The sequence below is a fragment of the Lactuca serriola genome, chromosome 4, assembly GCF_051521515.1.
Source record: "Lactuca serriola cultivar US96UC23 chromosome 4, Lser_US96UC23_V15, whole genome shotgun sequence".
Lineage (NCBI taxonomy): Eukaryota > Viridiplantae > Streptophyta > Magnoliopsida > Asterales > Asteraceae > Lactuca > Lactuca serriola.
In genome coordinates this window covers 154,324,132-154,343,702 of record NC_136411.1, presented here as the reverse complement: position 1 = coordinate 154,343,702, position 19,571 = coordinate 154,324,132, and the positions used below count along the sequence as shown (strand labels likewise).

Genomic DNA, 19,571 nt, shown 5'->3' with positions numbered 1-19,571 from the left:
CGCTCTGATACCATGAAGATTACTTCATTTTCCCGTAAAACCTTTTCATTAATTACCCTCAATATATATACAATCTACAAAGATAATAATACACAGGCCAAACACATGGGCCGAACACCAAACAATATAATTACATATACATAATATATGATTGCTAACAGTTGAATGATACTTGTTTCAAAACAAATTACAATATGATGACAAAATGAGTTTTAAACTGACGCCTTAGCGTCACTTCTCCAAAAGCTGAAGTTTACCTGTATTAATGAATCCCTGAGAAATAAAAGTAAACTTGAAAGAGTAGATCAGCGTTTAAGCTGGTGAGTTCATAAGTATTTAATGTCAGTGTTTGTATAAATTTGAATGAAATTGTTTGTAGATGTTTGAAAACTCCTAGAAAATCCCATATTTCCTACTAGTATAAAAGTAGTCTTCTACCAAGACCCGACTGTTTTTGAATGTGCTTCTAGAAATCCAATATTTTTCCATAAGTGTGAGGTAGTTTAAAAGTTCCAAAACTATAATGCAACAGTGTTTTTCATGCCTAGAATAGTATATTTATGTATGTGTAAAATCACTAAGGCATTTGATAACCCCGTAAATCAACGTGTTTTTAATACTCCATGTGAGTTTTATAACCATGCTATTGACCCACACTGCCGGTAACATCGTTCTTCAGGCGTTGGAATGTTATGACGTTTGTCACCCCAGACCTGCCAGTCTAACTGTGGCTAACAGTTTAGGTGCGGGATTGTCAATCCCGTATAAATCTATACACAAGTATCACGCTCTCCCTACAAGAGATTATAGTGTATAATACACGACTTTAACTGCATACTTGAAAGTACGTGAAGTTGAATGTCTCACAAGACTTAGTATCAAATAGATTTACGTATGAAAAGTCCAATTATTCTTGTATATGAAAGTATTTCCTTGATATAGTACTTATACCATGTAAAATCTCATGAATATCTAGTAAACTATACTTATTATAATTTTTCCAAATGTGTGATTCGTTTGTATGATAAACCCTAGTGTAGTGTCGACTTTGTATGTAAAGTATAACATTTGTAATAACATTATTGAACATTTATACTCAAAATATAAATAAAGTGTTTGATATTTATATAACAAAAGAATAGCAAAAGATTGATGTTTTTAACACGAGGATAACTGTGTGTGTACTTGTATCCCCCCCTAAAAGTGTATAAAAGAATTTACAAAACATTTGAAAATGTAGTTATAGGGGTATGAACTCACTTGATAGATTGAAGAAGGTGAGACGAAAACCGAGCAGAACTTCGACAGGAGAAAGCGGATTTCTCGGGATTCTCGGGAATATCGGGAGTGTAAAACTTCCTTCGGGACTTGGGTATGAAAACCGGGACTTCGGGATATTCCTTGCACGCAAAACGGGGTAAAAACGCACGAGAATGAGAGAGAATGAGCAATTATGTCCGGAACCTTCGCACCCTTTATATAGGGGCTGGAAACCCTCGGTACGCGGGGCGTACCTCCGGGTTACGCTAGGCGTACTAGACGTCATGCATGACGCACTTCGGATGGGAGGTCCGGTGGGAGAGCCTGTGGTCGATGGGACGAGGTTCCTATCCTCTGGGACGCGGGGTATAATCCTTTACGCGGGGCGTAAATGGATTTTTCCAACTTCTAAATTGCATAACTTTTGCGTACGAGCTCCGTCTTTCGTGTTCTTTATATTCACGTGTAGGTGAGAATGTACTCTACAACTTTCATTTGGACTTCATAGGCTATTTTTGACTTTATTTTTAATAATACAATTTTAACAAGTCGGGACAGGAAAAGTTCGTTAAAAATCCATAACTTTTTCATCCGATGTCCGTTTTCGTCAGACTTTTTACCGTTGCACTACTATTGTTGAGATCTTCGATTCTCATTTAGGTTGTTTTGGCTAAAAATCTCTTGATCTCTATTTTGAGTTTTTAGCTGTCTATCGTTATCCCGAAACTTCAAAAAATCATAACTTCCTCATACGAAGTCAGATTTGGGCGTTCTTTTATGTATGTTCACGGTTTAATGATATCTACGACTTTCATTTAGATACCTAAGGCTAATAAGTATTTTATTGAAATTTATCGTTTTACGTTTAACCCGTACTGACGGTTTTGCTATGAATCTTAGGTTGGTCATAACTTCTTCGTTATAACCCGGATTTTAGTGTTCTTTATATTTCTGAAACCCTGGACACGATATCTATCATTTATGAAATCCAGTAAATGACTTTGAACATTTTATTTTTGACGATAATTTCATTATATCAAAAGAGATTATAATTCTTGACTTTTTAGGTCATTGCATTGATTCGAAATATCGGGTTGTCACATCATCCCCCCGTTAGAGAGAATTTCGTCCCGAAATTAAATGTAAGGTAAATATTTTTGGATTAGGGAAAGAGATGCAGGTACTTTTGTTTCATCTGATCTTCGCACTCCCAAGTACATCCAGGTCCCCGCTTTGCGTTCCAGCAGACCTTCACAATGGGTATGCGACTTTGTTTTGTTCTTTTAATTTCCATATCCATGACCTCAATTGGTTCCTCTACAAAGTGGAGACTCTCGTTGATTTCGATTTCGTCTAGAGGGACGACGAGGGTCTCATCAGACAAACATTTCTTCAAGTTTGACACATGAAATGTAGGATGTATGTTATTGAGTTCTTGCGGTAGTTGAAGTTTGTATGCTACCGGGTCGATCCTTGAAAGGATCTTGAATGGTCCGATATACCTTGGGTTTAGTTTCCTACGTTTCCGAAACGTATTAACCCTTTCCAGGGTGAGACCTTCAATAGCACTCGGCCCCCAACCTGAAATTCTAAGGGCTTCTGTCTTTTGCCTGCATAACTCTTTTGTCTGTCCCTTGAAGCCTTTAGTCGTTCCCGAATTTGAACAATCTTCTCAGTTGTTTCTTTTATAATTTTCGGGTCTGTGAGAGCACTGTCGGGTACTTGTCCCTTAGCTAGTTGCGTGTCACCCACTTCGGGCCAACACAGTGGTGATCTGCACTTGCGGCCATAGGGGCTGTTTGGCAGGATCTGAATTTTTAAGATCTGAATTTTTAAGAGGTCTGAATTTCTAAGAGGGTCTGAAATTTTAAGAGCTGAATGTTTGACATGTTGTTTGGTTGGGACCTCTGAATTGTTCTGCTGAATTATTAAAATGACCATTTTACCCTTCTGTTTTATTTTTTATTAAATTCAACTGTATATTTAGAAAATAACCTAATAAAAATTCTTAATTATGTATTAAAAATAAATAAACACCATATAAAATCAAAATTTAGCATAAATCAAATTTAAACACAAATTCAAATCAAACATAAATATTTTTAAATCCACAAAATCATACTAAAATCCAAATAAAATCCTACAAATTTAATTTCACACCAATTGATTCGCAATCTGGTCACGTAAATTATCTATGTATTCATTTCCTTGTGAACCCCATTCCATATCGTGTACGTTTTCGCCATCATTTTGTCCCCCTTGTGCTTGAGCATTGTTCTCCTCGAACGCCATAAATAACTCATCATGAATATCGCATTTCCTTATGAAATTGTGGACTGCAAAACAAGCAACGACTATATCTCTTTGCACTGAAAAAGGAAAAGGAGCCATTTGCTTTAGGATTGGGAATCTCGCCTTCAAAACACCGTAAGCACGTTCAATAACATTTCTGAGTTGCGCATGTGCATGATTGAATTTTTCTTCCTTAGTTAACGCACGACGTCGTCGATAGTCGGCTAACCAATACCTCGTGTTGCGATAAGAAGTCATAAATCCACGAGTGTTGGTGTATGCAGCATCGCAAAGGTAATATTTATCTATACACATGAGTGAATTAAGTATTATATATAGAAATTTAATATCGCATTTTAGAATAAATTTAAAAAGAATTAAAAACCTGGAGGAGGGAACGGAAAGCTTGAAGTCGGGTTACATGCAACTTCTTTCAAAACTCGTGAATCATGTGTTATACCCTCCCAACCGGCCCATACGAATGTGAACATCATATCAAAATCACAAATTCCTAAAACATTTTGAAAGCATTCACCTTTTCCTCTTCCCCTATAGCAAGTCTGTTGATCAGCAGGCACAACTGCATGTACAAGAGTTCCATCTAGCGCACCTATTGCCCCAGGAAAGATTTCTTTTAGCTTACGATGCCTCTCTGAGGAATTCACGGTTGCATTAGAATTCGTTGGCACTATAACTTCTTTTGCAAAAATCATCATTGCATTTAGCACCTCATGAAAGCATCTATGAACTGTTTCTGTGGAGTGTTGAAACCTTCGTTTGATAATCCTGAACCGTTTATTATGTGCTATAGTTGTCAAGAACATAGTCATCTTTTCTTCAACGCTTATATGCCTACTACTTTGCAACCAATTGTTTCGTCTAAAATGATTGCATAAAAGTACATATGCTTCACGTGAAAGACGCAACAGGTCATGACATTGGGTAGAAGTTCCATGTAACAATTCTTGTGTATGTTGATGACCACTCATTTCCGAATCATTATCAATTGCCCTTCCAATTCTATTGGATGCTAGATTCAACCAATAGCAACATAGTAACATGAAAAATGCAATTTCTTCATCCGAATCCATAAGCAATCTGTTATTTTGAAAATACATAGCAATTATATTAACAACATATAACATAAAAATTCATGCAAAACATCAAGTCATTCATATCATATAATAATCTAGTAATCCAAAACATCAAGTAATCCAAAACATCAAGTCATTAATGTCAAGTAATAAAAAAAACCATCTAGTTCAAACCAAACATCAAGTAATCCAAAAAAAAAACCATCTAGTTATCCAAAAAAAACCATCAACACATTCAAAAAATCTACTTAGCGAAACATTCCATAATGCGCTCCAACAGTCTTGACCCAATTCTCACAAATAGCTGGATCAATGGTTAACCATACGTGCCTCTTATCCACGCCTTCACCAAAAAGAGCAACAGCAGTAGTGTATCTTGGATCAAATATTCCCCATCCTAACTTCTCCAGCTTTTCCATACACGCACCCAAATCTGAAGAAGAATGCTTTTCCACAAATATTTTAGCAATTGTGGCAATATCTTCTCCGATTTCAAGCAATCTTGAGTTCGATGCATCTTTACCCTTATCTTTACTTTTATTTTGACTCTTTGCCATATATGTAGTCTTTTGTTTTTTTGATTGAGCAGATGACTCGTCACTCAGACCTACAGTTTCTTGTTGAGTGCAATCGATGTCATCAAAGTCATGCAAACTATAGTGGCTTGAGTCTTGAGTAGGACGGGGAAGGGTAGAAGGTGGTCCCTAACTATGCATGTTTGTCGCAGTCGCGCCTTCAAACAACTGTGTGCAAAGGTCGGGATACGGTAATGGTGTGCATCTCAAAGAATCCACATGTTTGTTTGACTGTTTGGAAAAAAATATTTTATTATTTAAAAACAAAATAATCTATTTTTATAAATTAACAAAATACCTTCGCTTCTAGTTCCCATTCTTCTTTGGAAAGATTGAAGGTGTTGGTTGTTGAATTGTACACATTACCGGTTTTGTTTTTTAACTTCAAAAACGCACCAAACTTTGACTTTAGGTAGTCATAACGGGTCTTCATTTGTTTTTGGTGGGCAATAAAGTTATGTTCAATTTTTAGTGTTTCAGCTACATTCCTCCAAGAAAGTGCTTTCAAACTACTCCCTTCCCGTCCATTGATCGTAACTTCACGTAAACAAGCTTCTAGAAATGTTTTCTCTACACCTTCTACCTTCCAACTAATCCTATCCTTCTTTTCTCCCATTTCTTTGATCAATTCAACAAAAAAATGCATGTTTTAGCAACAAGTTATGCATTACAAATACACATAACATCAGCATATAATGCATTACAAATGCACATAACATCAACATATAATCCTATACATAGAACATATCAACATTTCATTATGTCCATTGAAAACATTAGGATTCGTTCATTTAACATCAAACTCAGCGTATAACATCAACATATAATGCACATTTCCTAATAACAACAAGAGCATATATGATTTCAATACAGCATCAAACACAAATATGATTTCAACAACATTTCAACATAATAATAAAACATAAAAACATTGAACATAAACAATTGAGTATATAAAATCAAACATAACATTGAACATATAACATCAACAGGGAAATAATAAATTAGGAACTCATAGCAGGGAAATAATATCAACATATAACATCAACATTGAACAAATAACATCAACATATAACAAATCAGGAACTTATAGCAGGGAAATAAAAAAAAATTCGTTTTTTGAAGAAATCAGGAACAAACTTGATTTCGTTTGCACTTTTTTGGTTTCAGATTAATAGAGTTGAAGAAATCATGTTTAGGAGCAGCAAGAAATCGGTTTCAGAAGAAGGAAGAAAGAAGAATAGCAAAAAAAACGATTTTCAGAAACAAATAACATACTTGATTTCGTTTTTTTAACAAATCAGGAACAAATAACATAAGATGATGTTGATTTTTGATTTCCAGGTTCGGGAGCAGCAAGGAAAACGATTTTCAGAAGAAGGAAGAAAGAAGAATAGCAAATAAATCGATTTTAAGAGGAGTAGCCACATACCTGAATCGTCGGCGAGAGGTGAGAGGACGATCGGTGGCAGCGGCTCGTTCCAGGGACGATCGGTGGCAGCAGCTGCATTCCAGCGGCTGCGTTCGTCGACGGGCAAGATTGAAGCGGCTCAGATCGTTGCTGGGAGCAGATGCGAATGGAAGAAAAACGGCAAAATGCTTTTGATGGGTATTAGGGCAAAATAGGCATGCGGTTTTTTTTAATTTTTCAGACACTACTCAAGATCTGAAAAAATAAGAGGCAAATAGAGTTTTAAGAGGTAAAAATTAAGATGCAGACAAACGATCTGAATCTGAATTTTTCAGACATTGCCTCTTAATTTTGCTATTAAGAGGTAAACAAACGGACCCATAGAGGGCTTCGAATGGAGCAACTTTAATGTTGGGGTGATAGTTATTGTTGTATGAGAATTCGACTAGTGGTAAATGGGTATCCCATGATTTACCAAAATCGATTATACAAGCTCTTAGCATATCTTCCAAGGTTTGTATGGTCCTCTCACTTTGACCGTCGGTTTGTGGATGGTAAGCGGTACTCATGTCTAGTCTCGTCCCTAGAGATTTTTGCAGCGACTGCCAGAATCGCGAGGTGAACCCATTATCTCTGTTGGAGATAATGGATATTGGTACACCATGTAGTCGTACAATCTCTCGGATGTATGTTTGAGCTAGCTTCTCCATCTTGTCGGTTTCCTTTATTGGTAGGAAGTGTGCGGATTTTGTTAATCTATCGACGATCACCCAGATGTTGTCTAGCCCACCTGTTGTCTTGGGTAATTTGGTTATGAAATCCATGGTTATCCGTTCCCACTTCCACTCGGGTATTTAGGGTTGTTGTAGTAATCCTGAGGGCTTTTGGTACTCTACCTTGACTTTGGCGCAAGTCAGACACTTGCCCACATAGGTAGCGATCTCTACTTTCATGTTCGGCCAACAATACAGTTTCTTGAGATCTAAATACATCTTGTCTAAACCTGGATGCACGGAGTATCGAGTCTTATGAGCCTCATTCATGACCACGTCTCTGAATCCACCAAACTTCGGTGGCCAGATCCGATCCACGAAGTAACGAACTCTGTCACTCTTGACTTCAAGATTCTTATCCATTCCCCTTAAGGCTTCACCTGTCACATTCTCTGTTTTTAAGGATTCCCTCTGAGCTTCCTTGATTTGTGTGGACAGGTGTGAATGGATCGTCATGGTTAAGGATTTCACTTGGCGGCCCGAGTATTCCTTTCGACTAAGAGCATCAGCCACCACATTCGCTATTCCTGGATGATAACGAATTTCACATTCGTAGTCATTTAATAGTTCAACCCATCGTCTTTGCCTCATGTAGAGTTCCCTTTGATTGAGGATGTGTTGAAGGCTCTTATGATCGGTAAAGATTGTGCATTTCGTGCCATAGAGATAGTGTCTCCAGATCTTTAGCACGAAAACGACTGCTCCCAGTTCGAGGTCGTGTGTAGTATAGTTGACCTCGTGCGTCTTGATTTGTCTCAAGGCGTAGGTGATGACCTTTCCTCGTTGCATTAGAACACATCCAAGACCTTGATTAGATGCATCACAGTAGACCACGAAGTCTTCTGTTCCTTCTGGCTAGGACAATATAGGTGCGCTGCATAGTGCTTGCTTCAGTGTTTGGAACGCAGCATCTTGTCTTTCTTCCCAATTTAAAGTTACACCCTTCTGGGTCGAGGTGGTAAGTGGTTTAGCAATCTTCGAGAATTTTTGTATAAACCTTCGGTAATAGCCAGCAAGGCCCAAGAATTGTCGGATTTCCGTTGGGGTTCTGGGAGCTGACCAGTTCTCGATTGCCTTGATTTTGGAAGGGTCCACGTGTATCTCGTCTTTGCTAACCACGTGACCTAGGAAATCTACTTTTCAAATCCAAAATTCGCACTTTGAGAATTTTGTGTATAGCTTCTCTTTCCTTAGGGTTTCCAAGATTTGTCGGAGGTGTTGACCATGTTCCTCTTTACTCTTCGAATAAATGAGTATATCGTCTATGAAAACGATCACAAATTTGTCCAAGAATGAACAACACACTCAGTTCATTAAGTCCATGAACACCGCCGGTGCATTTGTTAATCCAAAGGGCATCACTACAAACTCGTAGTGACCATAACGAGTTCGAAAGGCTGTTTTGGGAAGATCTCCTTCCAAGACTCGTAGCTGATGATACCCAGATCTCAAATCGATCTTCGAGAAATAACTCACTCCTTGGAGTTGGTCTAACAAGTCGTCAATGCGTGGTAGGGGATATCGGTTCTTGATAGTGAGCTTGTTGAGTTCCTGGTAATCAATGCACATGCGGAAAGATCCATCCTTCTTCTTTACGAATAGGACTGGTGCTCCCCAAGGTGAGAAGCTTGGTCTGATGAATCCTTTGCTGAGTAGTTCGTTTAATTGTCTGGATAATTCTTGCATCTCAGTTGGCGCTAGATGATACGGCGACTTAGCTACTGGGGTAGCTCCTGGAATTAAATCGATTCTGAACTTGACTTGTCGTTTTAGTGGGACTCCTAGAAGATCTTCAGGGAAGACATCGGGAAAATCGCAGACTTCTAGAATGTATTTGAGGTCTTTCGATTCTTTTTCCTTATCTACTACGTGGGCTAAGAAGGTATGGTACTCCTTACGCAGGTATTTCTGGGCTTTGACGCAAGAGATAATTTGTAAATTGGTACCGGGTTTATCACCATAAATGACATGAGTTTTTCCGTTTGGCAGATTTAGGCGAACGGCCCTTTTGTGACAAAGTATATCGGCATGGTGTAGGCTTAACCAATCCATACCGATGATGACATCAAAGCTCCTTATAGTGATCGGCATTAGATCGATTTGAAATGAATGTTCGTTTAGAGTTAGTGTGCAGCCTACGTACATATTGTTTATGCTTTCAGTTCTACCGTTTTCCATTTCTATTGTAAACATCTTATTGAGTGATTGAGGATTCTGTTTTAGTATGTGTTTGAATTTATGACTCACAAAACTCCTCACCGCACCACAATCAAAGAGTATGCATGCATAAGCGTTATTGAGGAGAAACGTACCTGTAACCACCGTGGGATCAGCTATTGCTTCGTTCTGCCCTATTGCTAGCACTCTTCCTATGCCGCCAGAATTCCTTGCCTTAGGGCAGTCTCTCTTGTAGTGTCCAGCCTCACCACACCCATAACACGCCTGGCCCATACCGACTCCAGGGACTTGGGTGATTGGTCGTGCCGGTGCCTTACAGAAACGGGCAGTGTGCCCTTTCTTGTTGCAGTTGTTGTAGTGCATCTCCCGACAATTTCCGTTGTGATGGAAATTGCATTTGCTGCACTTCGGTAGGTTCCCGGCATATTGCTTCGCTAGTGTAGAGGTAACAGGAGCAGCAGTGGGGGTAGTAGCGGCATGGACTGCCACTATTTGTTGCTTCTTGGAAGGTTCCTGTGAAAACTGACTCTTCCTCTTGTTCCAAAACTTCTTCTTGCTGTTGTTGTTGGTACTGATATTGTTGTTGTTGTTTCTTATGGTTTGCTCAGGGACAGTAGTTGCGAAGCCTTGGCAGACTCGGTGGTCAACGAGAGCTTGTGTCAACTGTTTGGCACTATCGAAATTGACTGGTTTGGAAGCTAGTACACTTCCTTGGATCTGGGGTGACAGTCCCCAGATGTACCTCTCGATCTTCTTGCTCTCTAGAGCAACCATCCATAGGCAAAGGATTGCCAAATCACTAAACCTATTGGTATAGGTTGTGATGTTCGAGCCTACCATAGTAAGGCCCCAAAGTTCTTGCTCTAGCTTTTGTACTTCGCCCCTTGGACAATACTCTTGCATTAACATTTGCTTTAGATTCTCCCAGCCCATAGAATTAGCCACTACCAGAGTTAATGACTTGACATGGCCATTCCACCACGTCAGAGCTCTCTCGGAGAATGTACAAGCATCAAACTTTACCATGCTCCCTTCCAGACATGCACAGATCTCGAAAACCGCTTTTGTTTTCTCTATCCACTGCGATAGAGCCATTATCCCTCCGGATCCATTAAAAGATATGGGCTTTCTATTGGTGAAGTCCTTGAAGGTGTAATCCCCTGAACGACCCTAACGTTGGCCATTCGTAGAGCTATTTACTCTCCCTCCGGACCCATTATTACTCATTTGTGCCATTGATGCTGTCATTGCAGCTGTTATAGTAGCTATCAAGGCGGCATTATCCGTTGATGGAGGTGCTGGTGGTGGAGGTGTTGCGTTGTTGACACGGCGTGTAGATCTACGGGGAGGCATCGTGCTGCTAAAGAAATAGAATGAAGACCATAAGTCTTTAATGATTGGAAGTCGTAAGTTAATAAATTTTCTATATTCATCAATTTATGAATTTGACTGACCTACCCAAGGTTTAGAGCTTGATTCATAGTAAAAGTTTATATAGTGATAGATAAACTTATGAATCTGAGTGGTATTCAATGAATTAACACACAAAGGAATTTCTTCATATATATTAAACATACGTTGAGTTACATTTTGAAGTTAGGAAAAATTTCGACCCTTCTAAGAGTCTCCGATACAGAAGTTAAAGAAAAGTAAGACTTTTAGCCGATTTCCTATTCTATAACAAAAATTTTGGGATTCGAGCAAGTACTACTTGCGACGTAGGTTGCGCCTCTGTGTCTGATTGCTTTGCTTCCATAAGACGCCTATCGAAGGCGGCTAGCTGTTCCCTTATTTCCCTTATCTCAGAGAGGGCTGCAATCAGTTGTGCTTGGAATGTATTGGTGCGGAGTTAGGCATTATCCTGCAACTTGTCCGTTCGATGGATGTCGGAAGTGTGAACTTGTACTTCCACATTGACTTCACGAATCCGGTTTGCTTGAACCCCGGATTGATAGGACTGGTTGGCTAGTTTGCCTACCATGACTGGGATTGCTCGGTCGGCTGAACCTCCACCCCTGACGTCGCAGAAGTCCCGACACATACCGTAGGAAGGACGTATTCCTTGTTGTCGGCTCCAATAGTGAATGTGACTTCCCCAAATGGGAGTTGGTCCCTGAAAGTTTCTCCTAAATGCGGGAGGTTGAGCGACTGGTGGGTTGATTACTTTTGGCTCTGAGTCTATCCCAGAGTCTTCCCCTTCCTCCAACTCTATAGTTTCCTCATCTTCTTTGGGTTCCTCCTCTACCCATCCTCCATTACCCTGATTCGGGTAGTAGGGATCCCCGGGTGGATAGAATCCAGCCATTGCGTCTGTGCAAGAATAGAAATATGTGAATTGTCTAGAAATTAAAACACGTAAATCTAAACATGTAAGTTAAACTATTGTATCTACCAAATATCCCTATAGTATTTAAGTTTTTATGTTTGATACCAGTGTTATTTTGGTAAGTTTTGATTTGTTGCTCACTACGACCATTACTCGACATACATTAGTCCGATCTCGGATAAATATAGTTGATCATGCTATATTCGTCCTAAATCCGATTACATATTCCGAGGCCTAGTCGTGTCCAACTTGTCTTAATACTTCTTGTATAGTTCTAACTATGAAAATAAATCGTTGTATGCATGTATTTGTGCTTTTTTCGACCCAATAACTTAAGTTAAATGAAACGCAGTTTAGGTCTGACAACGTTTTGTCAGAGAATTTTAGTCCCTATGCATTTATAGTTTGTATATCCTATGTGGTTCGATATACTTAGTTCACTATAAACAATGCTTTGATACCAATCTATCACACCCCCAAACCAGAACGACAGAATCGTTCAAGGGCGGATGACTTCATGTAGTATCGTAACAGTTGAATACATAGTAAATAAAGTAAAGCAACCATCATATATATAATTTAAAAGTTACATTGTTGAATGATACTTGTTTCAAAACAAATTACAATATGATGACAAAATGAGTTTTAAACTAACGCCTTAGCGTCACTTCTCCAAAAGCTGAAGTTTACCTGTATTAATGAATCCCTGAGAAATACAAGTAAATTTGAAAGAGTAGATCAGCGTTTAAGCTGGTGAGTTCATAAGTATTTAATGTCAATGTTTGTATAAATTTGAATGAAATTGTTTGTAGATGTTTGAAAACTCCTAGAAAATCTCATATTTCCTACTAGTATAAAAGTAGTCTTTTACCAAGACCCGACTGTTTTTGAATGTTTGCTTCTAGAAATCCAATATTTTTCCATAAGTGTGAGGTAGTTTAAAAGTTCCAAAACTATAATGCAACAGTGTTTTTCATGCCTAGAATAGTATATTTATGTATGTATAAAATCACGAAGGCATTTGATAACCCCGTAAATCAACGTGTTTTTAATACTCCATGTGAGTTTTATAACCATGCTATTGACCCACACTGCCTGTAACATCGTTCTTCAGGCATTGGAATGTTATGACGTTTGTCACCCCAGACCTGCCAGTCTAACTGTGGCTAACAGTTTAGGTGCGGGATTGTCAATCCCGTATAAATCTATACACAAGTATCACGCTCTCCCTACAAGAGATTATAGTGTATAATACACGACTTTAACTGCATACTTGAAAGTACGTGAAGTTGAATGTCTCACAAGACTTAGTATCAAATAGATTTACATATGAAAAGTCCAATTATTCTTGTATATGAAAGTATTTCCTTGATATAGTACTTATACTATGTAAAATCTCATGAATATCTAGTAAACTATACCTATTATAGTTTTTCCAAATGTGTGATTCGTTTGTATGATAAACCCTAGTGTAGTGTCGACTTTGTATGTAAAGTATAACATTTGTAATAACATTATTGAACATTTATACTCAAAATATAAATAAAGTGTTTGATATTTATATAACAAAAGAATAGCAAAGATTGATGTTTTTCACACGAGGATAACCGTGTGTGTACTTGTATCCCCCCCCCCCCTAAAAGTGTATAAAAGAATTTACAAAACATTTGAAAATGTAGTTATAGGGGTATGAACTCACTTGATAGATTGAAGAAGGTGAGACGAAAACCGAGCAGAACTTCGACAGGAGAAAGCGGATTTCTCGGGATTCTCGGGAATATCGGGAGCGTAAAACTTCCTTCGGGACTTGGGTATGAAAACCGGGACTTCGGGATATTCCTTGCACGCAAAACGGGGTAAAAACGCAAGAGAATGAGAGAGAATGAGCAATTATGTCCGAAACCCTCGCACCCTTTATATAGGGGCTGGAAACCCTCGGTACAGGGGGCGTACTCTGGGTTACGCTAGGCGTACCGGACGTCATGCATGACGCACTTCGGATGGGAGGTCCGATGGTAGAGCCTGTGGCCGATGGGACGAGGTTCCTATCCTCTGGTACGCGAGGCGTAAATGGATTTTTCCAACTTCTAAATTGCATAACTTTTGCGTACGAGCTCCGTTTTTCGCGTTCTTTATATCCACGCGTAGGTGAGAGTGTACTCTACAACTTTCATTTAGACTCTGTCGGCTATTTTTGACTTTATTTTCAATAATACAATTTTAACAGGCCGGGACAGGAAAAGTTCGTTAAAAATCCATAACTTCTTCATCCGATGTCCGTTTTCGTCAGACTTTTTACCGTTGCACTACTATTGTTGAGATCTTTGATTGTCATTTAGGTTGTGTCACACCCCCGAACCAGACGGCGGAAACGTCCGGGGGCTGTCGTGACTCAATTGAATACCATAACATTGAATATATATGAAACATAACAACATTCGTCACCATTCATTAACATAATACAACCAGTAGCGTTTACATATCATACATTGTTTAAACATTACATTCCCCAAAAATTAATTTGTTCAATTCATACAAAAATAAACTGCAACCGTCACTGAATATGATTTCCCTTGATTCACTGGTTCCCTGAGAATACAAGTATTTTGAAAAACGTCAACATATGAAATGTTGGTGAGTTCATAAGTAGTGTTTGAAATCGAATGTTTGTATTGTTTGAAAAACCACCAGAAAATCCGATATTTTCTGAAAAGAAAAGCCTTTGAAAACATTTGTGAAGATCCATAGGTATGCTTGTTTGTTTCTATACTTGTAAAAAAAAATGTTCATTTAAAATGTATGCATTTCAAATCTGTACGTATTGAAAACCCTAGGAAAACCCGATGTTCTCCTAGTTCCTTGAATTACGTGATGTTACATTGAAACCATTGCATAGCGTATAGTGTCAGTCCCAGGCGACGTTGGAAGGTTCTCGAGCAGGATTATTTACTACAAACCCGCGTTACACAAACGCCCAGTTTATAGTTATACTAACGAACCCGAAGGCGTCGTCAGTACTAATCGCGTTATCCAATCGCCCTGACTAGGTGTAGTCCCACATCCGAAGAGAAAGAGGTCACGAAGACCCCGGTGACTCCATTAACCGGTTGGGGATAAAAATGTACGAGGGGTCCCAGACCCGCCTCGCAAAAAGGCAGACTCCACTAGCGACACTAAAGGACCCTTGGGGACCAGTAGTCTACAGCCATTGAAAGTCCGGTTACGTCGTGTCGGATTGGTGGAACCCAACACTTCGTAAGATAGAGGTCTTCGGGCCTTAAGATCAGGTCATTGGGCTAGCTAGGCTCAACGAACAAGATTTTACACTTTTGGGGCCCAAAGATGGTGCGTAGACGTCTGTGCACACTCGTATGTATAGTGAATTCCAAATCGTTAGTTGTATGAATCGTAGTGTCGTAGTGTCATAGTGTCGTAACGTTAGTAGTTTCGGATTTTATTGGTTCGAGACCGAACCAATTCATTTAACAACGACTTTTGGTATTGTAGTGTATTGTATTTCGTCGATAGCCGCGATGCCATTATTTAATCAAATTGTGTATATTGAACTAGCCTTGAAATATTCCTGTTTTCAGCCCCTCATTATTTGTAAAGTTTACATTTTCAACCCTTTTTATTAAATACTTCCCGGTTTGGTCCTTGAACTATTTTTCTTGACATTTTAACACCAAAAATTATTGAAATTAATATTTTTCAGCACATTTTTCATAGAAAACAGTTTAAGTCCCTGAAAATGCAGTTTTTCTCGGTTTTAGCCCTCCTTTTCGCAATTTTGACAATTTTGGCCCAAATTGGAAAAATTTTGCAACTTTGGTCCTTTTTAAATTTAAAAGCATTTTAAACCTTTGAAAAGAATTTGGGACACTTATAGTCCACTGTTTTACAGAAATTCACAGTTTTGGCCCTCCAAAACAGAAAAATTCGCATAATGGGCCTCATTGGGCCGAAAATGTCATTTTTAGCCCATTAAACTTGAAATTTATGTTTTTAATCCTCCAATTGAGTATAACTCCAGAAATAATTTTATGGAAACTGTTTTGGCACACTTCATCCATCAGAATCTGTGAATTGTCAATTTGGGCCCTTAATTTTGTATTTTTCACATTTTTGGCCCAAAATTTGTGTTTTTAGCTTAAAGAAAATTGTTGCTAACCACTTAGCTATTTTTCTTGTAACACTTTATATGTAGAAATATATTTAAAGCTAAAATCATAAAACATAAGTTATATCTCGGTTTTGAGGGGTTTTATGGCTAGATCCAACATTAAAACACATAAAAGCATACATATAAGCATGGAAATCATACAAGGCATACAAAACACATATAGATCTACACTTTCACTTGTATTCCCCCCCCCCCCCCCCACAAAACTCATAAAACAGAAAATAGGGGGTATGAAGCTCACCTTAGGGGGTAGTTTCGGTTCTTGAAGAAAGATTGGAAGAAATGAAGTGATTTTTGGCCTTTGCACTCCTTGATGAACTTTTCGAGTTTATGGGGTTTCTAGAGTGCAAGATCATGATTTTTGCATGGATTAGGAAAGGATTTTGATAACAAAAAGAATCTAAACCATAGATCCAAGCAAAACCTTACCTTAGATGATGATTTTTGTGGATGATCTCCTTGAAAGCTTCTTGAAATCTCGAATTTATGGGGAGGAAATGAGAGAGTTTTCTTGAATGTTCTTTGAGGGAATTTGTGAAATGTGTGTGTGTGTTTGAGATGTGGCCGAGAGTGAGAGAGATAAGAAGAAGAAATGACTTTTGAAGTGATATGCATGGAGATATGGACTAAGGTGCATGGAAACATGTTGGGTAATAATGAGGTGGCAAGCAAATAGTCAACTCTTCCATTTCTCTTTGGGTGTGGGCCTTGGGCCGAGAATTTGAAAGAGGAAAGAAAAATTTGGGCTTTTTCCCCTTAAGCCCAAAATTAGAGTTAGTTAGGGTGTGTTTTATGCTTAAAAGAATGTAGTATGATTTTTCTATTTTTGATGAACTAGTTTAGGGTATTCATGGCTTAAAGCTTTTAAATTCATTTCATTATAGGTCCAACATGGCCCAAAATGTTGAAATAAATTAGTGTGGTTCCAATTAGAGCCCAATTAGGGTTCTAAGCCCATGATAGTCTAGTTAGAAGCTTATTGGTCCGTTTGGATCCAATAAGGAAGTTCTAGTCCAAAATAGACTTAACAAGAACTTCTAGGGTTTTTCAATTGTTTGATGACTACTTGTAGTACTTGTATGATGTATTTGATTGAAGTTTTTGATTCACATTTACTTGAATGTATAGATTACATAGCTCAAAATTTACAGTTGTGACAGGTTGTTTCGGATAAAAATAGTTCGATCTCTATTTCGAGTTTTTAGCTGTCTACCGCTATCCCGAAACTTCGAAAAATCATAACTTCCTAATACGAAGTCAGATTTGGGCGTTCTTTTTATGTATGTTCACGGTTTAATGATATCTACGACTTTCATTTACATACCTTAGGCTAATAAGTATTTTATTTAAATTTCTTGTTTTGCGTTTAACCGTACTGACGGTTTTGCTGTGAATCTTAGGTTGGTCATAACTTCTTCGTTATAACTCGGATTTTAGTGTTCTTTATATTTCTGAAACCCTGGACACGATATCTATCATTTATGAAATCCAATAGATGACTTTTGAACATTTTATTTTTGACGATAATTTCATTATATCAGAAGAGATTACAATTCTTGACTTTTTAGGTCATTATATTGATTTGGTGTAGATTCTTCTTTTTTTTTGACAAAATTGAAAAAATAGTCTATGTGGTATGTATTTTTTGGGGGTTTTAGTCCAAACCTCGACTTTTTTGGATTGGTGGTCCTTTTGGACTAGTTTGTATATGAAAATGGTCCCTCCGAAAATTGAATGACTAAATTGCCCTTGTGATATATTTTTATATTTTTTTCTATTTAATTTAATGTTTTATTAATAATAAAATGGGGCCCACACCCCATTCTCTGTGTGTGTGTGTGTGTGCAGCACCCACATTTGACGATCATTTTTCTCCCCCGATCAAACCTTGAAACCACCATTGTTCTAATGAAAATCGAAGTTGTAAACCAAAATAAGAACCCAAATCTCGAACCCATTTCTCCTTCTTCACAACCAAAGCTTTGATGAGATAAACCAACTCCAAACACCCTTCTTTTCATTCAATTTTGTTGTTGTCATCAAGAAGAAGAACAGGAGGCAACTGCCTCTTCTACTTCTCATGTCTTCTCCTTCGGGTGATGGCCAATTTCGACGAGACTTCGAGACAACAGCCCCTTGTTGCTCCACCCTTTCCACCTGTCGATCGTAGTCATTGAACTCCCCTCATGAAGACTATTGCGATCGTTGTTGCCTTTCCCCCTTTCATCCTCCATTTCTTCTTCGTTCCCTGGCTTGAACCCACCACCGAAGTGGGTTTTTCCCCGGAGAAAACATCGGAGACGACAACCCCTTTTTGATTTCCCACCTTGGCACCTTCCTTCCGTGACAGAAGAAGCGCAGGAGCTACTTAAGCAGTCCTTGCTGCTTTCGTTACCACCCCCGAGCCTTCCCTGTCACTGCCTCGTTCGTGATTAGCCTTCTCAATCAGATGAAAACCAAGGATCAGAGGTCCCTTTTCCCGTCGCCGGCAACATAAGTTGCCCCCATCAAGTATGCCTATTATTCTTCATACCAATCATCGAATTGCTAATAAGTACCAAAATCTTGCAGATTGTTGTCAATGATTCAATGTTATTTAGACATGAATCTTGCAGAGGTGGAGGAGAAGATAGATTGATGTATGAGATTGAAGAAGATGAATGTTGTGGTATGTATTTTGGGATGTAGTGTCCGATTGAGAGAGAGAGAGAGAGAGAGAAAGAAAGAAAGAAAGAAAAGGGGAGAGATAAGGTCACTGAAGCTTTCTCCATTAAGTGTATGTGTGTATTGATTAAGAAGATGAGAGACCACAATGTGTTTGTATGTGTGAAATTGTCTGAGTTTTAATTTTGACAAGAAGCTGTGTGGGTTTTTTTTTAAGAAGAAAATGATTATATACGAGAGAGAGAGAGAGAGATAGAGAGAGAGGGGTGATCCCATTTTTATATTTAATAATAATAATTTTAAAAAGTTAAAGAAAAATGAAAACTAAATTCATTAAGGATATAATAGTCTTTTTAGTTTGGACAGGGACCAAATTGCATGTAAACCAGTCCAAAATGACCATCAATCCAAAAAAGTCGAGGTTTGGACTAAAACCCCAAAAATTGCACACCACATGGACTATTTTTGCAATTGTCTTTTTTTTTTACATTTTGATTTATTTTATGAATATATTTTTATGCATTTTTGAAAAGCAAATATTTTATAAATTACTTTTAAAGAAATCCAAACTATATGATAACATGTTACAATGTTGATGCATTTCTAAAAACCCAAATTCAGGAAGCGTCACATATAATACTTTTTTATTTTTTATAATTTGATTTAAAATAACTAGACACATGTAATGACTTGGTATGCTTATTTTTTTAAACATTTTTGATATTTTGTATTGTTCAATATATAAAAAGGTTATGGTGTATTGTTTATTTTATTTTATTTTTAAAACGGCAACTTTTATAAAAAGAACCGACGAC

General features: G+C 38.0%; 1 protein-coding gene across 1 annotated transcript; it reads right to left on the bottom strand.

Annotated features, from left to right (window-relative positions):
- Positions 1–5,350: 5,350 nt before the first annotated feature.
- LOC145098925 (uncharacterized) lies at positions 5,351–5,837 on the bottom strand. The gene is made up of 2 exons (XM_079036515.1): positions 5,520–5,837; positions 5,351–5,452 (listed from the first exon to the last, which is right to left on the bottom strand). Exons 1-2 carry the CDS (start codon positions 5,835–5,837, stop codon positions 5,351–5,353), a joined length of 420 nt encoding a protein of 139 aa, XP_078892641.1.
- Between the last annotated feature and the right edge of the window lie 13,734 nt (positions 5,838–19,571).

Bases quoted from the DNA above. Each gene is read 5' to 3' on its own strand.
- LOC145098925 (XM_079036515.1), bottom strand. From the start codon at position 5,837: ATGGGAGAAAAGAAGGATAGGATTAGTTGGAAGGTAGAAGGTGTAGAG. The intron at 5,453-5,519 runs GTATTTTGTTAA...TTTTCCAAACAG, and splicing joins AATGGGAACTAGAAGCGAAG to TCAAACAAACATGTGGATTC.